At 44.9% G+C, this 19,607-nt stretch overlaps 1 protein-coding gene across 2 annotated transcripts; it reads left to right on the top strand.

Moving 5' to 3' along the window:
- The first annotated feature begins 4,903 nt into the window (after nucleotides 1–4,903).
- On the top strand, nucleotides 4,904–18,301 carry naa30 (N-alpha-acetyltransferase 30, NatC catalytic subunit). Of its 2 annotated transcripts, XM_061248785.1 has the most exons (5): nucleotides 4,904–5,042; nucleotides 5,150–6,089; nucleotides 8,800–8,923; nucleotides 9,857–9,912; nucleotides 12,733–18,301. In XM_061248785.1, the coding sequence occupies exons 2-5, from the start codon at nucleotides 5,154–5,156 to the stop codon at nucleotides 12,868–12,870; spliced, it is 1,254 nt and encodes a 417-aa protein (XP_061104769.1). In that variant the 5' UTR covers nucleotides 4,904–5,042; nucleotides 5,150–5,153; the 3' UTR covers nucleotides 12,871–18,301. The 2 variants fall into 2 exon arrangements, with proteins under 2 accessions (XP_061104769.1, XP_061104760.1); XM_061248776.1 differs by having other exon boundaries at nucleotides 4,922–6,089.
- The last annotated feature ends 1,306 nt before the right edge of the window (nucleotides 18,302–19,607 follow it).

The raw sequence follows: 19,607 nt of genomic DNA, 5'->3' as shown, positions 1-19,607 counted from the left end.
GCAGCTGAATGGCTAATTGGGGCGACAGATGTAAAGGCCAGTTTGAGTGCTGAGGGTTCCTGTGAAAGGAGGACAGGAAGGGGCGGGGAGGGACAGAGGGAGGGGGGAACATTTTTGGGAGATGCTGGAAGTAGGTGAAGCAGGGCTGTCCTCTGTTTTGGGCCCTGATTTTGTTCCGATGTCTCCGGCCTTACAATTCAGGGAAGGAGATTGACGAAGACTTCTGACAAGACTGCCATGCATGGGGCTTGGCATGTTTCTTCAGTAGCTGTTTGTATGCAAACACTGAGGCCCTTCACCAAAGTTGTGCAGTCAGTTCAGGTGGTGTCACCGACCAATGTTTGTCCCTAGCCCTGATTCACTTATCCAAAATCAACATTTGGCAGTTTCAGTTTGTCACTGAAACTCTGTGAAGTTTCTTTGTTGTAGATTTAGACCATCTTAAGCACAGAGTAGTTTTATCCTGAGATGGTTGAATGGTTTCTACTGACACTGATAATGTGGGATCAGAGTCAACTGACATCACATGTGTTTGTGTGTGTGTGTGTGTGTGTGTGTGTGTACGGGGGGAGGGTTGGTGGAGTGATGTGGAGCTGTACCTCCACAGCCTGGGAAATCCTCCTGGTCCTTGCTGACCTCTGACCTCCCTGCTAATCCCCCTGACTCCCCAGTCTGCCCAAAGTAGAGACTCCACCATTGTCTTCCTCCGTCTCCTCCCTGTCCAGCCTCCTGGCCCCAGCACCCCACAGGTCTCTCCTGCCTGGAGTCAGTGCCTGTGCTCCTTTGAGTCCGAGGAGGTGGGGCGGCTTAATTCCCCGTAGCAAACCGGATCTGCTCCTCTCTTCCCATGGTCCTCTCCCTCTCTGCCCCCATCCTCATATGGCGGCAACAGATAGGGAGTACCACCTAATCGTGATGGACAGCTCCTCGAGGTTAAGAGTGGAGCATTTTGAACAGTTTGAGAGTTGGGCCCATCTCACCCGGTCACGGGCCTCATTTTGTGACTGGGGCTCCATTTGCCGTTCCGCCGTACAACCTCTTGATACTGTGTACATATAGAGTGGCTCAGGTCGAGTAGCATGGTAAATCCAGAGCTGATAGTTGCTAGCCTATGGTACATTGGCGCAGGCAGAGTTAATTCGGTGGGAGAGGTGGACCTCGGCCCTCGATGATTCGGCGTTCCGCCTTGCCCAGACCGTTATGAGAGATCTATTGTCTGTCGCTTGCTGCTCCGGCCCCCTCGCTGATAGAGACACAACATTCTCACGTGGATTTCCACCCCCCGAAGACTGGCGTGACCAATCCTCTGGCAATTGGAACCAATTGCTCACACAGCACCCCTCGCTTCCCTTTATGTAAAAGCACGGGACGGCAGATACTGTAGCTCTGAGCTTTCCGTTCCCCTCTTTCTTTTTAATTTGCCTTTTTAAGAAGAGGGGTGTGTGAACTGAGCTGGAAAAGGAAATGTTTCTGAAGTACCGGGACAGGAGTAAGGCTCCACAATACCCAAATCTGCCGCCAGACAGGCTCCGAAAATCTGTGCAGTCACTGGGCTCCATCTAGCTGGCAGACGCCTCATTGTTAATTAAATGAATCTTAAGTCAATGGGCTGGTTTTAATTTGCTCTTAAAACTACACACGAATACTTTCCTTCTAAACGCACAAAGCCGTAAAAGACGCGGACAAAGTAAGAAGGAGATAAGGAAACGCGACGGCCTGTGCGACTCTTCAAAACTCACAGGTGTATCGGTGGGGGAAGAATGCGTAAGTCTGTACGGGAGGGAGCGAAAATATAAAACTTGGGGAAGCGAAACTGCTGACGAATTCAGCGGAGCGCACATATCAGCAGCCGCAGCTTCCGTGAGCCCATTACCGAGTCAGTCAATATTTAGGAGTCAGTCAATATTTAAGATAGGGAGGCAGTCAGCGCGTCCATGTCTGCCGCTCCTCCCCACCATGTTAAAGGGAGGAAATTGATTCCAGGGGAAAGAGGGGCAATTTATCCAAGCCAATGGTAAATTGAATCAGGAGCAGCTAACCAACTGGAGAAAGTGCACAGAAGGCAGGCCAAATGGCTGATAAAGCCCTGCAAACAATTAATGCCAATGGCAGCTGAGCTTGAGGAAAAACAATGAGCATTTCTTGTGGAAATTCGCTGAAAAGCTGCAGTCTCTGGGAGGCGTCAGGTCTCTTGTGTGTTGTGTAAATGAAATCACTGCTGATGGATGAAATTGCCTTATAAGTGTTATTACATTTACTTTGGAATTGGTATTACTCATAAATTATTAGAATAGTACTGTAGACAACTCTGCATTATCATTGTAGAGCGATATTTCAATATTTGAGTTGGCCTGCAAAAGCACACCTTATATTTAATATAAAATATATTTTCTATTTATTTTCCAACTATAAAAATAAATATATCAACTAATTTTAAAGGTTTACTCATGGTGCCCTGCAAAGGCCATTTTTTCTCTGAGTTTTCTCTGAACTTGGCATGTATAATCTCAACTTCAGAGTTGCAGCTATATAGTGTGTAAATGGTATTATTAATAATAGTGTAATGGTCAGTTTTAGCTGTTTATCTTCTAATTGATTTGAATGGTAACCAAATTAGTCAGCTTGGTTAAAGATTGGTAACCATGGTAACTAAATTAGTCAGTTATATTAATGATTGGAATAGCTAGAGAGCAGTTGTGGCAGTAATAGCTTGTGGCACTGAATGATAGGGTGCCGTACCTTATACTGACTTATAGAATGCCCATAGTCGATGAGATGACAACTGTTTGAGAATGGGCCTTGTCACAGGTGAGGTGAGTGGGAAGGAAGTGGAGGAACATGGCAGTGCAGTGCTGTCTGGCATTTGGGGCCTCGGGAGTAGTGGAGGTTAATAGGGAACAGAGCACCTGGAGCTGTATGGAAAGCATTGACTGGCAATAGCTGGGGAGAGTAGGGAGCCCGGGAGTTTATAGACTGGCTGCAGCTGCACTCTCGGAAGTAAAGTGACAGTGGAGGGTACATTGTGTTCTTCAGATTTTCCAAATGTACCCTGCATGTACAGCAATGTTCTCTTTGGGTACAGATGAGTACACTTTAAAAGCAAAAAAGGAACATATTAATTATACACTCAGTGAGCACTTTACTATGCACTCATTATACTTATTTTGAGGCAGCACAGATGGTGCAGTGGGTAGCACTGCTGCCTCACAGCAAGGAGGTCCTGGGTTCGAATCCCCGTCGGCTGGGGCCTCTCTGTGTGGAGTTTGCATGTTCTCCCTGTGTTCGTGTGGGTTTCCTCCCACAGTCCAAAGATATGCAGGTTAGGCTGATTGGAGAGTCTAAATTGCCTCTAGGTATGAGTGTGTGAGTGAATGGTGTGTGTGCCCTGAGTTGGACTGGCAACCTGTCCAGGGTGTATTCCTGCCTTTCGCCCAATGTATGCTGGGATAGGCTCCAGCCCCCCTGCGACCCTATTCAGGATAAGCGGGTTAGGATAATGAATGAATACTTTTTTATAATTCAACCTTATAACTTATTAAAAAGATTCCTTTAAGCTTCAGGAAGTCTTCACCTCAGTGATGTCAGTCACTAGTGGTGAATCATCTTACCTTTTGAAATGTTTACAATAAATATTTAGCCTGAATATAAACAGCAATTTGTTCTGGATGGAAACACTTAAGATACAGTATAAATAATACGTCTAACAGAATGCAATATACGTTACATTGCAGTTATTTAGCTGACACTCTTATCTGAAGTGACTTACAGCTGATTAGACTAAGGAGGGACCAATTCCCCCTGGAGTAATGTGGGGTTAAGGGCCTTTCTCAAGGGCCCAACAGCTGTGCAGATTTTATTGTGGCTTGAACCACCAACCTTCCAGGTCCCAGTCAAGCACCTTAGCCACTAAGCTCGGAAAATTCTAATTTCGGCTATGAATACAGAAGTATTTCAGATAAAACGTTATGCCAACCCTATCTATTTATTCTGCATAATGTTTCAGTTGAAAATTCAGACCCAACCGCGCGCATCATCGTCGAAAATTTCAGCTTTAGCGCTCCTGTTACTTTGACTATGTCTCTCTCTAGTGGCAAGTGTTGTGAACTGTCCCTAGATAAATTTAATCTTGTAGAACCTTAATTCCTGTTCCCCTTGCATGCACAACACACCCTGTAAAATACCTAATATGGGTGTGTTAACGTAATGTGTTTTTATGTCGGTTGTAGATTCGTTTCCTTTGTATTAATCAACTAATCTACCAGTAACCAGTCTATGAATAGCACAATAATTCACTTTTCCACTTGAAATTACTACTCTGTGCCAAACATAGGCTAAATGAATGTCTTACTTCCATGCTGCTAAACCCCCCAAGAGTTAATAGCTTAACCTAGTACTGGCACAAACATTATATTCATTTAACATCCAAATTGCTTATACGACATTACAGCAATGTTAACCACTATTTAAAGAAATGTAACGTGCTCTTTTGGACCAAAAAACACGATGTGCACTTAGGTATGAAAGATTTTTAGGGATCTTGATCTTAACGTGTATAATAAGAATATAATCAAATGGATCTTAAACGCGATTTTTTTTGTGTGCGTGTGGGAATTGAACCATTTATTTGAATGTTAGTAATCATATATTACTATGTACAGAACCACATATTTCCAAATATATTCATGAAGTCAATGTTCTGTTAACTATTTGAACAAATGAATAGCGGTTATATTCCCCGACATGAGTTAGTATTAATGGTAAGAACTTACTCGATTAAAAGTGAATTTCGAAAACAGTGAATTAGTAGTTATGTCATTCAGTCATTATTAAATCGTTAAGGACAAATCATAAATGAATACTCTTTGCTGAAGCGCCTGTCATTTGCTCCGAAAATCGTCGCTCCCTTGAGTGTCGTAAAGTGTCCCCCCTCTCCCTTCGCTGGCGGTCGCCTCACTTTCCGGCAGCGGGGAGCAGGGAAGCCGAGGGGACTGAGTCGGGCAACTACTAGAGGAGACACGAGATAGTAGACTGGAAAATCTCTGGTAAATTTTACATTACCGCTGATGCACTGGAACTACGCTCAGACGCAACTTGCTACTGGGATATACCTGTCTTGATTATTTTTCGTCCAAATTTTCCCTGAATGAAGTGCAATGGCTGAAGTGCCGCCTGGGCCTAGCGCGTTGCCTGCATCCCCGGCTGAAATTATTCTCTTCCCCGGGGGTGTCTGCGCTGTACCCGGGGAGGGGGAAGAACGAGGCTGCGGGAGAGGAGATACATTGGTCCCCGGGACAGGACAGCAACCACAAGTAAGTGAGGGTAAGGGGACGAGCAAAACAAGCCAGAATCATCTGTACTCTCACCCGGCAGCTCTAAATTTCCACACACCGACACAACAGCAACTCAACGGCTTAATCAGCTCGGCGGAGGACGGCCTCCTTTTCAGCCATCATAGCCGTACGCACAGCCACCTCCACCATCCGGCTCACAGACCGCCTGACAGCCAGAGAGGACCGGTAGAGCACTGTGACAGCGCAAGTGAGGCCCCGGTTGGGGCTGCCGAGAACAACAACTTAAACGACAGAAATTGTGGCGATTACCAACAGGAACACAGTCTGCGTGTACAGAAGAACCATTCGCATTCTAACAACAACAGTATCAACAGCATGCTGACCATGGCCAGAACCGAGGCAACATTAGGTCAGCTTGCCGGAGAGGAGCTGAGCAGGGACGGCGGCCATAGCAGGACTGAACCGCAGCCCTCCCTGGATGACCCTCCTGACGGAGAGGCGGCGGAGGGTGGGATAGGCCCCGAAATGCAGCGGGCTGGAGTAGAGTTGGTAGCGGCTCTTGATACTGCCGCTGTCCTGCAGACACCGGTGTCGGAAATGGCGAGGCTAGATCTCAATAGCAAGCCCGACGGAGTTGACGGAGTTGACGAGGAAGACGGGCCAATCCAGTATGTGAGATACGAGTCTGAATTACAGATGCCGGACATCATGAGGCTGATCACTAAGGACTTGTCGGAACCTTACTCCATTTACACCTATAGGTACTTCATTCACAATTGGCCTCAGCTGTGCTTTCTGGTACGTATGCAGTTCTGTTGGTTGATAAGGGGCTGTCAGTGGCATAAATTGACTAAATATATTGCTTGCTGTACTGATATGTAGTCCTGCCAGCCCTCCAGATGGGTGGCTAGGTGGGGTACTCTAAGGTGTGGTTTATAGCAAATACATTAGAAATCACTTCACTGTGACTTTATTCTGTAACTATTAATGTCGTTGTTGTCCCCTGTCATTGCTCAATGTGTTGTATATGCTTGTAACTGATTCAATTCAAGTAGGAATACCCTCTCTGGATGAGATGGTTTTGTAATGTTGGTTGGACGCAACTGAGTATTACTAAGTTTTGTGTTTAGGGCATCTTACTTCTTCGGAAAATAATAGAGGATAAATGAAGTCCTTTTGATTTAATTGGTAAGTTTGGTTGTTGGTCTAATATCACCACATTCCAGCTCTTGTATTTTAAAAAGAAATGCAGTAGGACATGGGTGATGTGGCTGAGCGCGAGAAGCCACAGCAGCTCTGTGTGAATGCAGGTGCAGACTCCGCAGTCATTTGAGGGAGGCTGTCACCGCCCGGGGCGTCAGAAACAGGTTTTTCCTCCTGAGCGTCGCCGAGTGTATCTGCAGGAGTTTGCATTAATGTGAGAGGGTTTCTGGAAAAAGGTGTCCTGCGACAGCCGCTGTTGGGGATATGCAGACAGCTTCCAGTTGCTGCTGGGTTTCCATGATCACTGGCTGGGGTGGGAGTGCCACACCGGGGCTGTGGCTCGGCCGTTGAAGGACTTTGGAATGCCACAGCTCTTGTGGTTGGCATACTATTGTAAGGTGATATGACGGCGTGCATTTATTTTTTCCCTCCGCGATATTCGGTTCAAGATAGCACCTCAGTGCCCACACAACACCAGATGACTTGAGACTCATGTGGCTGCGCTTTCGTAAAGGGAGACTACCTTGACCACGGTTACACATACAGTTACACACACACACACACACACACACACACACACATACACACACACACTCAAAACCCCAGAAAACCGTTCCCCTTCCACATTAGAAGTCTGGCTCCAGGCCTAGTCTGAATTTGCAAACTCTGTGTTTGTGAAACTGTGAAAATTAATGGTATTTTAGGCTCACATATTTTCCTACAAATGTACACACATGCAAGGAAAGGCTAATTTCTTAATTCATCTTGGTATTGACAGCCCATGGTTGGTTGTAGAAAAGTTGGTTGTACAAGTTAACTCTAAGAAATCTTTGCCAGCACATGTTACACTTGTTCTTCGTTTGTGATATGTATTACTCACATAAAGGCCTACCCAACTTCAGGGTTCAGTTCTGAGGGAACTAAATGGCTTGAATTATTTGTATTTTTATTGTGTTCAGTTATTTGTATTTTTGGTGTATTGTTCTTTAAGGTAGCAAGCCAAAATCAAAGAAATTTGTAATTGACTACACCCAGTGTCTTGTAGTCTTGGATTCCTTCCTGAACTGGGACAGGTTCACTCCAGTTTTAACTGCTAATCTACTCTGCTCAGTATTCAGATTTTTTCTCAAGTTTCCTTTAAAGTTTCACTCCTTTTATGTGGTGTATCAGCTGGAAGAGAAGCAGAATGTTTAATTTCCCCTTTGTAGAATTTGAACCGTCGCCTGTTTAGGTTTGGAGAGCGCGTGAATTCATTTGCTTCAAACCTTTTGTAACAGAACGGACTCATGAATATTCTTTTAAAATTCATATGAAGATATGGCTTGTGAATAATGAACACTGCGCCTCAAATGTGGAAATATTAAACTAAAGCAAAACGTTGTACTATTGTGCGTATGCAAATAGGTGCAAAACATTTTCCTGTGTTGACATTTTTTTCATAAATCCACTTACACCTCTCTCAACGAATAAAGACAACCAGGGGGAAGAAATGCATTGAACTGAAGATCAGTCTACCGTAAGACTGTCCTCTGACTGATTATAGATATATCTGACAAGAGCAACATGATGCATCGTTGTTTCTTCCATATCCACAAAAATCAATACAAACCCCCCTTGGCCTGTAGCTATGCATGTCAGTGTAGTAAATGTTTTGAGCGCTTCTCGCGATCTGTCATCCTCCACAATAATAAGTCAGTAATCTGCTCTGTGCCTGAAACGCTCCGGGCTCGCTCCGTGCTTTGACACAGGCACGCAAGCCCAAGGTTGCTAGCGAGGTGTCGTGTTACGTCCAGAACGCTGCCCCTGCAATGGCATCTATATATAATCGGGTTCCAGTGAGTTAGAGCCTCCGCGGGTCTGCCGGACGGTGCGAGGGCCCGGCGCGTGGCAGCTCAGGACACCGCCGCGGTCGCTAATAGCAGCCCTGCGTGACCGGTCACGTGTGCCGCCTGTCCGTCACCTGCGGCGGCCATTTCTGGCCCCCCGGGCTCTTCTTACACGGACGGAATCCAGTTAAATTCACGGTGCTTTCCGACAGGTCGTTCGCGCCTCTTAAATGTTGTCGCTCGCCCATTTCACCCTCTCTGTAGTTGTTCCACGCGGTTAGTCCACTCCTCCACTGTACGGCCTTCTGTAAATACTCCTGACTGTCATCGCGCAGAGCAGTTTGGGCCTGGTCGATAGTGTCCGGTTAAACGGATTTAGAGAGCGCTACGTTAGCGTAGCCTGGGGTTGAGGGCGGGCTGCGGTGTGACCCGGAGCACGACGTGCAGGCTTCTGCTCCTCACCGGTGTGTTGTGTGCAGGCCATGGTGCAGCAGGAGTGTGTGGGTGCCATTGTGTGCAAGCTGGACATGCACAAGAAGATGTTCCGCCGGGGCTACATTGCCATGCTCGCTGTGGACTCCAAATACCGGAGGAAAGGCATCGGTGAGCATGCTCGCTGCTACTGCTCATCTGCTCCCGATCTCACCTCCACTCTGCTCCTCTCCTCACCTCCACTCTGCTCCCGATCTCACCTCCACTCTGCTCCCGATCTCACCTCCACTCTGCTCCCCTCCTCACCTCCACTCTGCTCCCCTCCTCACCACTCTGCTCCTCTCCTCACCTCCACTCTGCTCCCCTCCACACCTCCGCTCTGCTCCCCTCCTCACCATTCTGCTCCCCTCCTCACCATTCTGCTCCTCTCCTCACCGTCACTCTGTTCCCCTCCTCACCTCCACTCTGTTCCCCTCCTCACCTCCACTCTGCTCCTCTCCTCACCTCCACTCTGCTCTGCTCCCCTCCTCACTGACACTCTGCTCCCCTCCACACCTCCACTCTGCTCCTCTCCTCACCACCACTCTGCTCCTCTCCTCACCACCACTCTGCTCCTCTCCTCACCACCACTCTGCTCCCCTCCTCACCACTCTGCTCCTCTCCTCACCACCATTCTGCTCCCCTCCTCACCACTCTGCTCCTCTCCTCACCTCCACTCTGCTCTGCTCCTCTCCTAACCTCCACTCTGCTCTGCTCCTCTCCTCACCTCCACTCTGCTCTGCTCCTCTCCTCACCTCCACTCTGCTCCTCTCCTCACCTCCACACCTCCACTCTGCTCCTCCCCTCCTCACCACTCTGCTCCCCTCACCACCACTCTGTTCCCCTCCTCACTGACTCTCTGCTCCCCTCCTCACTGACTCTCTGCTCCCCTCCTCACCTCCACTCTGCTCCCCTCCTCACCACCACTCTGCTCCTCTCCTCACCTCCACTCTCTGCTCTCTTCCTCACTGACTCTCTGCTCCCTTCCTCACTGACTCTCTGCCTCCCTCCTCACCGGTGGAGTTCGCACTATTTCTTGCCCTCAGCTGTGCCCATGTGTTTCAGGTACCAATCTGGTGAAGAAGGCCATCTATGCCATGGTGGAGGGGGACTGCGATGAGGTATGTTCTCCTACAGAGCCCTGCTTCTCCTTTTGGCCAGTAGTGTCAGATTCACTACGTTACCGTCATGGAATATACTCAAAATATACTGAAATAAAATGTAGTGTTGCAGGGCTCCAACTGGTGGAACAATCAGTTAATTTAAGTTTACTTTTCTCTACCTTTTTGGCCACCCCCCACCCTTCCCTTTTATAGATGGAACCCATAATACGGCTATAAAAAAAGCTACATCTACATTTTACATTTTATTTACATTTACGCTTTTAATCCAAAGCGATTTACAAGTGCATAGGTTCTTCCCCTGGTTAAAGCATCAAATGCATTACTAGTAAAATACACATGAAGGGCTCTTCTAAACAAAAGGACAACAGTCATCGTATATATAATAAAAAAGAATTTTAAGCTAATTTGTTTTAGCTAATTTCAAATTGAATGGATAAATACATTATGATTTAATTGATGATATACGCTAATAGGTTATCAAACAAGGAGTGTTGCTCAGTTCAAAAATTTAGCACACTAATTGATTCATTCATTAATTTATTATTAGAAATAAATTTTGTGTCATGCAGTCCCTATTTATTGCAGTAGTCTGCTGCCTCTGGGTAGGCTGCACCACACATGGAAGTGAGGTTTAGACATTTGCATTATCCCGTTGAGAATGAATGAACTGCAGTCTAGTAAATGAAAGAGCAAATCGAAAACTTTTTTAGTCACACCTGTTATGGTCACGCTGCCCAAAAAAATGATAGCAAAACGCGCCCATTTAGTCACAGTCTGGAGCCCTGTATTCCAACCATCCAACCATCTGCATTTTCACAGTATATTGCGCTATATTCCATTACCCTCAGGACACGCAGCCCTGATGAGTCCTCCATTTGAATCTGCGCAGGAACCGGTTTAACACATAGGAACATGAGCGGGGATGACTTTTAAAATGAGTTCATCCATTAATTTCTAAATGGCAGGCAAAGACAAATGCAATTACCACAAGATGTGTGTTATTTGCAGCCAAGCTGTGGGCGTAATGATTGCGTTTGAATAACTTTGCTTCGGTGCCAAGTTGCATAACGTGGGGCTTCCTGCAGTCAGATCCGAATCCTCTTCCTTACCACCCATCCGGTTATTTTTCTGATTTCAGAAAACACATTTGGTTCAAATAAAAATGTGATGAAGTGAATGCTACAACAGAGGACAAAATACTCCTTTGTATAATATTTTATGAGCACAATTACTATCATTGATCAGTATATTTGCTTTATTGCTTTTCTCTCTTTTTTTCTTTGATTATACCCGATACAGCAGTAAACATACAAACTTCGGAGCCAATGTGAAATGCTTCCGGGAAAAAAAAATCAACACTAATATCTCCTGGATCTTGATAAGCAGTAAAGTGGATTATTGCTTCTGTGTGGTCATGTGATGTGTTTTTGCCAATCGCATGGAAGTTGCCAAGCCTTGCTGCTAACTTGGTGTCTTGTCAACATCCAGTAGTTATTACTGTCGATTTTCTTTCCGGAAGCATTTTACGTTGCCTCTGAACTTTAAAACTGTATCTGGTGTAATTAAATTAAATTACATTGACAGAAAGGCAGCGCTCCATGTACCATGCAGAAGCTGTACCCCGCACAACAGAGTTTTCCAGGCCAGAGTCTTCCAGGATTCCACATATAGACCCTTGGGCTTGGCAGGCAGGTCCCATAATTATCGCCTTTTGTTACCTGTCCTCTGTGGAGTCCTGGAAAAGACGGTCAGAGACAAGAGACCACAGAGATGTCCAATTCTAAAAGAAAAGCAAACGGGAAATGGTCGGTTTCCACTCGGCCGGTTTGGATCTCAATATTTTGTCTTGGTTTGTCCTTGATTGTGCACCTGTCTGTCCAAAGGTTTTGAAATCTATGTGTGCCAACAGAAGTGGGCAATTCTTTGGGCATACTGGACTACAATTTGTACAGATTAATTTATGGAATGTACAGTACAGTCCAAAAATATTTGGACAGTGACACAATTTTTGTTATTTTGGCTCTGTACTACAGCAAATAGTTATTTTTTTTTATTTTTTTTACATCCATAGTGGGTTAACAGTGTAGTAATTGTAGCCCTTTTTATACATAGTCCCCCAAATTTTAGGGGACCAACAGTAATTGGACAATTGGCTGCTCAAATGTTTCTTGTACAGGTGCGCTTTGGCATTAGTTCATGCATAAAAGAGCAAAAGGTCTAGAGTTGATTCTTGGAGTGCCCTCTGCATTTGGAGCTTGTTGTTATCTCTCAACCAAAAAAAGTGACCAAGAAAGTGTCAATGCCAGTAAAGCAGGCCATAGTTAGGTTGACAAAATGTGAATAAATCAATCATCAGAGACATAGCCAAGAAATATGGTCTGTCAAAATGTTTGGTATATTGTTGAGAAGCAGGAACATACTGGTGAGCTCAGCAGTGATATCGAATCATTTAATCTTTTGATCATTTAATCACAATATTGAATGTAATTATTTATTTCAGTTTGTGTTCATTTGTCCAATTACTTTTGGCCCCCTAAAATTATGGGGGAGGAGGGCTGTTATTTCTACACGGTTCACCCAATAGGGATGTAAAAACACTCAAAGCTGAAAGTCTGCACTTTATTGACATAGTGATAGTTTAATTTTTTCTCTTTGTTTACTGGATTACAGAGCGAAAACAACAAAATCACTGTCCAAATATTTATGGACTTCACTATATATAGACTGGCCAAGGCAATCTTGTGAATGTATAAATGATATTTGGGCACGCACGTATAAATGCTCGTTGACTGTAGTTTTCGGGCAATCTCTCTGCAGGTTGTTTTGGAGACGGAGATCACCAACAAGTCGGCCCTGAAACTGTACGAGAACCTGGGCTTTGTGAGGGACAAGCGGCTCTTCCGATACTATTTAAACGGGGTGGATGCGCTGCGGCTCAAACTGTGGCTCCGCTAGCCACCCCCACTCTCCCCGCTCCTCCCTCTCCTGCCCCAGCGCCTCCCTTTCCTGCCCCAGCGCCTCCCTCTCCTGCCCCAGCTCCTCCCTCCCGCCTGGACGCAGGCCGATGGAACGGCTTCTGAACCGGGAGGAAAAGCCAACAAGCAACAAATTATAAAATGAGTTTAAAAAAAAAAAAAAGAAAAAAAAAAGAGAGAAATGAAACAAAAATAAAGACTATTAAGACTTTAAAGTATATATGAAAAGAGAAAGAGATTATTGAATTGAGCGGGCGTCTCTGGTGTGCGGGGGGCCCAGCTGTTACCCAGATGTGGGGGGAGTGGTTTGTTTGTGGCGGCCGTTTGTCGGCTGGTGTGGTGCAGGTGTGCGGCCCTTCGTTCTGGGCACTGTTCGGCCCGCGTCCCGGCACTGCTGGGACGAAGAGCCAGCCTGACTACCTACTAACCAGGCCGGCAGTGAAACCAAGCCACAGGCTCCCTCTTACAGTACCCTTTTATACTTCACAAACGGTAATATCACACAGAGGAACACCCAACCTAGACCACACCTAGAGAAGAGAAATACGCCCACAATATTAACTGCTCTTTGTGGAGTTTTATTTTTATCGCCCCCCCCCCCCCCTTTTTTTTAGCTTGTGCGTTGAAATGCAGTGTGTGAGGGTTTGAATGCGTGTACCAGGATGAAGGGCAGGCGGTGTGTGTGTGTGTGTGTGTGTGTGGATGGATGTGTGGATGTACGTGAGTTTTGTTTCGTTTCGTTTCGTCGTGAGAACATACCGGAATGGTGCTCTGTCCCTCTCGGGATCCTGCACTCTCGGGATCCTACAGACTAAATCCTGCAGATTTAGTCTGTAGTCTGCACTCAGTGCACCCATGCTCATGCAATATTCCACATGTGCTTCAAGCAAAAAAGAGAGTTATATATATGTTATGCATAGGGCCCTAGGTTTTCTGCAACCACGTCTTAGAGCCTGTAATTCAGTTCTGATGAAGCCACCTCTCCAGCAGCTATCGTTAATCCCGCTGTGGTACCTGAATCATCTCAATTAGTTGTGATTATACTCACTGCGCGTCAGCGAGCTGACCTGCGACCATGGCTGTCGACATTCGTCCATAATATTCAGTATTCAGAAAGTTTATTTGTGAAAGAATGTGATTTGTCAGCCGGTGAGTTTTATCTGTTTACTCATAAAGGTAAACCACATCTTGAATCATTAATGCACATTTGATTTGACAAAGTATGAAGTGTTATTTCTTATCGAAGAAAAATATTACAGTGTGTCCCTCGCTAAAACACTGATTTATTGTCATTCAGAAGTACGTGAATATATTTCTTCATATTTATTCTTAAATCGAGCAGCTTTTTGACAACTCCACATGATCTCTCACCGTGTATAGAGAATATCGATAAATAAAGGTTGTTTACAAGGTCATGATGGGGGGGGGGGAAAGGACTCCTGTGCTTTAGATTTGTGTATGCAGTTTTTGAATTGTCATCTGTGGAGCGTACGGAGACTTACAATGAATTACAGGTTGTAGGAGCTGGTTGCGTTAAACACGGGGGCCTAATTATTGAGAATAGATATTCGATGGCACATTCAGTCCTGGATTTGAGGCAGGATCGCTGAGTCACAGACGCAAATGGTTTATCGTTCCCCAACTACTGCCAGTACATGAAATGCTGAAACTTCACCCAGCGCGAGAGCAGGTGTGTCTCGTCCTTAACTGTGTTTGACGGCTGCGACTGGGGTAAATTAACCTGCTTCGGTCACGGTTTTGATTCTTCCTTTGGTGTGGAGTTTTGAGGTCTTTTTTTTTGTTGCAAATGCCACTACTAGGTGATAATTCCGGTATAAGGCAATACCGCTTCTAATTTTCCAATCAATCCAATCTGTACTGCCCCCTCCCTGTCCATAAACACAGAGCAAACAAGAAGTTGGTTTCCCGTTTTAAATATTTCAACAGTCGCCAATGGATACAGAATTGAATAGGATTTGTTTGTTTTTTTTAGCTCTTGGAGGTAGTATTTTGGTCAGCTTTAGAAAGGAGCTCTTCATTGCTTGGTGATTGGTGGGTCTCTGGTCAGGTATCGGGTAACTGTGTTTGTATCCACTTCCCAGGCTACTGGTAGACCCTTTTGTCAGAATTTGGTCCCCCAAAAGCCTGGTACGTTCGCTTAGATTGAAATGGCACCCCTTTTCTGTTCAACAGGCTATTTTTAATTTCTTCTCTGCACCATCAGTGGTACCCCCTTTTAATTTCTGTTGAGACTGTGGATTTCTGCAGCGAATGCAGAAAAATACAACTTTAAAACCATTTTGAATATTTAATGCAAAGTTGGAAATTGAGAGGGACAGGCACTGCATTTCCAATGCATTCTCATCCTGGCAAATAATAAAAAGAGATTATGCACTCATGGCTGCTTTTGAAGTATTTGTTCTTTTTGTTTGGAGAGAGTCCCAGAAGGAACCGTCGTGATGTACTTGATTTGCTCATGCTGCTTTGTGTGTGTGTGTGTGTGTGTGTGTGCGAGACGACTGGATGTGATGGAGTACTCGGCCCCCTTGTCCACATCTCATTCGCTGTGCTCCTAATTCTCGCAGCTGAACGCTTCAACTCAATTGTGCCGCACTTGGCATCCAAACCCCCACCCCCCGGCTCGCACTCATTCCACTCACTTCTCTGACCAATTCGGTTCGGCACGGTACGGGTGATCCCCTGCCCTAGCCGTTTGACCGATGACTGGCCGCGTTGGAGCCCAGCTCAGTGCTCAGCAGATACCCGAGTCTCACTGGAGCTCTCCGAGGCCTGAGAGGCGCGGCCGACAGCTGCGCCCTCACGATTCCCCCACGCCCTCCAGAGCGAGGAGCAGGTGGAGAAGTGCGCAGCGCTTTCCCACGTCTCGCCGGGCCCTCTCTCTCTCCGTGACGTCCAGACGAAACCTTTCGCCGTCCGTCTCCTTTTCGTCGAGCGGGCCCGGTTTAAGGGACGTCACATCTACTGTGCGCGTCTGTCAACTGCGACTGCAAGTGCGTGTTGAATGAGGAGGGCCGGCTTTCGCCGTTCGTACACGGAGAGCTGCCACTCGGTCCGAGAGTGTCCAGCGCCTGTGCCACGCCCGCCCATCCCTGTGTGGGGAGCGGGACGTGGGGTAACACCACAGACGCTGGTTCTTGAAAATACGGTCACTCCAAGCGCTGCCAAAGAGGCCTTGCCCTTTGAGGTGGTCCAGCTGTGGAGCCCTGGACACTAGCCAACATCTCTTTCACAGACAGAATCAGACGCCATCTTTCTGCCGGTGCTGCTACTCTGTCACTGTACACATGGATGGAAAGAGAGTTGTTTGAGGTAGTGTGTGCAACGTGGTGTGTGGGTCCGTTCAGGGCCTCTCTCCTTGTGAAATGAGTGCTGCTTCCATGTCTTCCGTGGCTTTCCCCCGGGGGTTGGGTGGGAGCTGACCTCATGCCAGAAAGTCCCCGGGATTAAAGGAATACACCAACATTTTTGGAAATATACCTTTTTTCTGACTTATGTGAGATGTTCGATTTCATTTTCATTTTTGTGCATGCAATGGCTCGGTTTCCATGTTAGCATAACGTGTTAGCTTAGCATAAAGACTTGAAGCCTATACGAGTCAATAGCCTACCTCCTTCAAAGTGAAGAATTACCCTTTACAGCAACTCCAAAGCTGTCTTATTTACACAAGGTATTGTGTATTTGAGATACACGTGTGGGAAAAGAATTGTGTAAACAAGAGATGTTGTTTTTCGGATTGGATTGCTATACCTGCGGTTGGTCTATCCTTGTAGAAATGTCTAAATGTGCTAAATACCGCTTAACCACAGGAAAATGGAAGGATACATGTGCGTTCAGCGGTTATAGTTCCAACTGTCTCCGAAAATAACATTTCAAATACACGATACCTCATGTAAATAAGACCGCTTTGGAGTTGTATTAAGGTGTATTTCTTCACTTTGAATGAGGCTACTGACTCCTTTAGGCTTCATGTCTTTAGGCTAAGCTAACATGGAAACTGAGCCAGTTAATGCACAAAAATGAAAATGAAATCGAACATACAATTCTGGGTAAGTCGGAAAAATTGTATATTTCCCAAAATGTTCCCTTTAATGATGGGTCTGCTCCATGTACACCATGACGTGTGTGGTGTGTGATGTATTTGTGTATGTGTGTGTGTGTGTGTGTGTGTGTGTGGCGCGAGATTAAGAATATATTTGTTTGATATTTTCTTTGTTTCAATGCTTATGGAATGGGTTGAAGGGATTTTTTATTTTATTTTTTATATAAAGGTTTAATTTTTTTTATCCAAGAGGTACAGGGGTTCCTGGTGCTGTATCACATTGAGTTGAGGTCTCTTTGCTGCTGAAACCCTGGGTCTCTGGTAATGGGCTGCCTTTCACCCCAGCCTCACTAGCTAGATTACATTATATTATATTACGGGCATTTAGCAGATGTTCTTATACAGCTTATATATTTGTTAACATGGTATCTGTTTATACAACTGGATGCATAGTGAAGCAATTCAGGTTAAGTACCTTACTCAAGGGTACAACAGCCGTGTTCTACCTGGGAATCAACCTGCAACCTTGCGATTACAAGCCCAGTTGCCATTTGGAACAGATGCTTACCAGGTGCTGCCTCTTAGTAAGACCCATGGGAAAGATGTCAGATGGGTTTTGCCTGGTTTACTTCCAAACGCTTAGAATTCATGTTGCCATTACCACAGGAATGAAACCTCTCAAGTCGAATTAGCAAAATGTTGTCTGTGTACAGCAGGGGTGTCAAACTCCTGTCCCGGAGGGCCTCAGTGTCTACACGTATTTGTGGTTTCCTTTCAATCAGCCATTGAAGGCCTTGAGACTCTATAGCCAATCAATGATTTGCACGTAAATGAATCACTCATGCTGAAATGCACCAAATACCAGCAGATACTGTGGTCTATGGTCTTTTGGTTTCTTTAGAGAAGCATTGCACTGACTTTGGGGGACGTGGAGGATGGATTTACTTAATTATCATTATTTTGTCAAATGGATATTGTTTTTGTTTGTTCCTTTGAATTATATGATACAATTCGATACAGAATGACCCTACACAAATCCTGACTTTTGATTATTATTTCTTTTGCTGATTCAAGTATGTTGGAAAAGTGTCTACATCATAATTACCAGGAGTTCTGGGATAGCAAAACTGACTAGAGCAGGTTGCTATGGTTGGAGGTGCCCTCTCTATACAGCGGAAGGAAATGATTGAAACCTGCATCTAGATCAATTGTGGTGGTGGTGGGGAAGCTTGCATGTCTTTTTACCACCCGTCTTCTACCTTGACTCATTTTTTTCAGAATGTCATGCAAGATATCTTTTTATTTGAAGTGAACGGGAATGAATTTGGTAATAAATTATTTGTTTCTTTTATGCAATAGTGTGGCTACTTTACCCCCCCAATGAGAGCTTGTCTGGTTTTTGGTGAAACAGAGACTGATTGAATTCTATGGTGGTGCTGGCGGTTCTGTGTTATGTCCATATTCTTTTTGTATCGGCTGCACTAAGTTCCATGTAGTGCTGTAAGATTGTGATGGCTGAGATAATTCAGTTATAAATGAAACCAATGAACAAACGAATACAGGATCACACAGTAGTTTTCTTTTCTGCATTGTGTATAACACAAATACACTTTGGGGACATGATATGTCAGTAACTATGTATGTCCAATTTACTATTGCTTACATAGTTCGAATAATTTACACTCACGAACAAAATGCAGGCGTATATTCGTCATGTTCCAACACTTGTACATGCGTAATATCAGTTTGACCACTAGATGGTGCCCTATCACGACACTAGACAATCTGTCCGCGATAACGGCGCTGGTGCTTATATAATTATTAGTATTGAGAGATTTGCCTGCATAATGAGCTTTATTTTAATGAGGTCATTTGTATTTCTATGGGGCAACGGAGAAGAGCTGTTCACCAGGAGAACCTGAAAAGGGTTTTATCATGTAAATATCAGATGCGCTTCTGTCAAACAAGAGGGACTATTGAGTGCTGTTTTATGGGAGAATTGTTGGACACAAAAGCTTGTTAATTAGCACTTCCTGCTCTGTTAAGAACCCAGATCTTAAATAAAGCATGGTGTATACATAATTGCATAAAATACGTCAGTGCATATTGGGGAAAAAAAGACAGAAAATGCACAGGACCATGGACAAGAAATGTGTGCTTCACAGCAGTGATGTTCTGTATTAGTTCGGTGGTTCTTTTTTTCCCATCAAACTGTTCAAACACCAATTGTTTTCCTGACATCACGACCAGTTTAACCATTTACAGGGCTTTAAAGAGTAACAAACATGGAATGTATTCTGTATTCCAGAACTGCAGCGAAGGACCTGTTTTTGTTCATGTTTGTTTATACTAAGCTACGTATTATACAGTCTACACGACTCTTAATTTTCCTTGGTAAATTAAGAGTCCAGAATATTCTTCCAGAACATTCACACCTGCTTATGACAAAGGGCACCCAATTCCAGAAAAGCTACCCCTATGTCGTGTCGGTGCAAATATTCACAGTTGCTAAAACTATATGGATATATAAATGTGTATATATATATATATATATATATATATATATATATATATATATATATATATATATATATATAAATGCAGTCCATTTACCATATGGTTGTGTTCTCAAGAAGATGTGGCTGCCTAAACATGTC

The sequence above is a fragment of the Conger conger genome, chromosome 1, assembly GCF_963514075.1.
Source record: "Conger conger chromosome 1, fConCon1.1, whole genome shotgun sequence".
Taxonomy (NCBI): Eukaryota; Metazoa; Chordata; class Actinopteri; order Anguilliformes; family Congridae; genus Conger; species Conger conger.
This window is presented reverse-complemented; position numbering and strand designations above follow the sequence as displayed.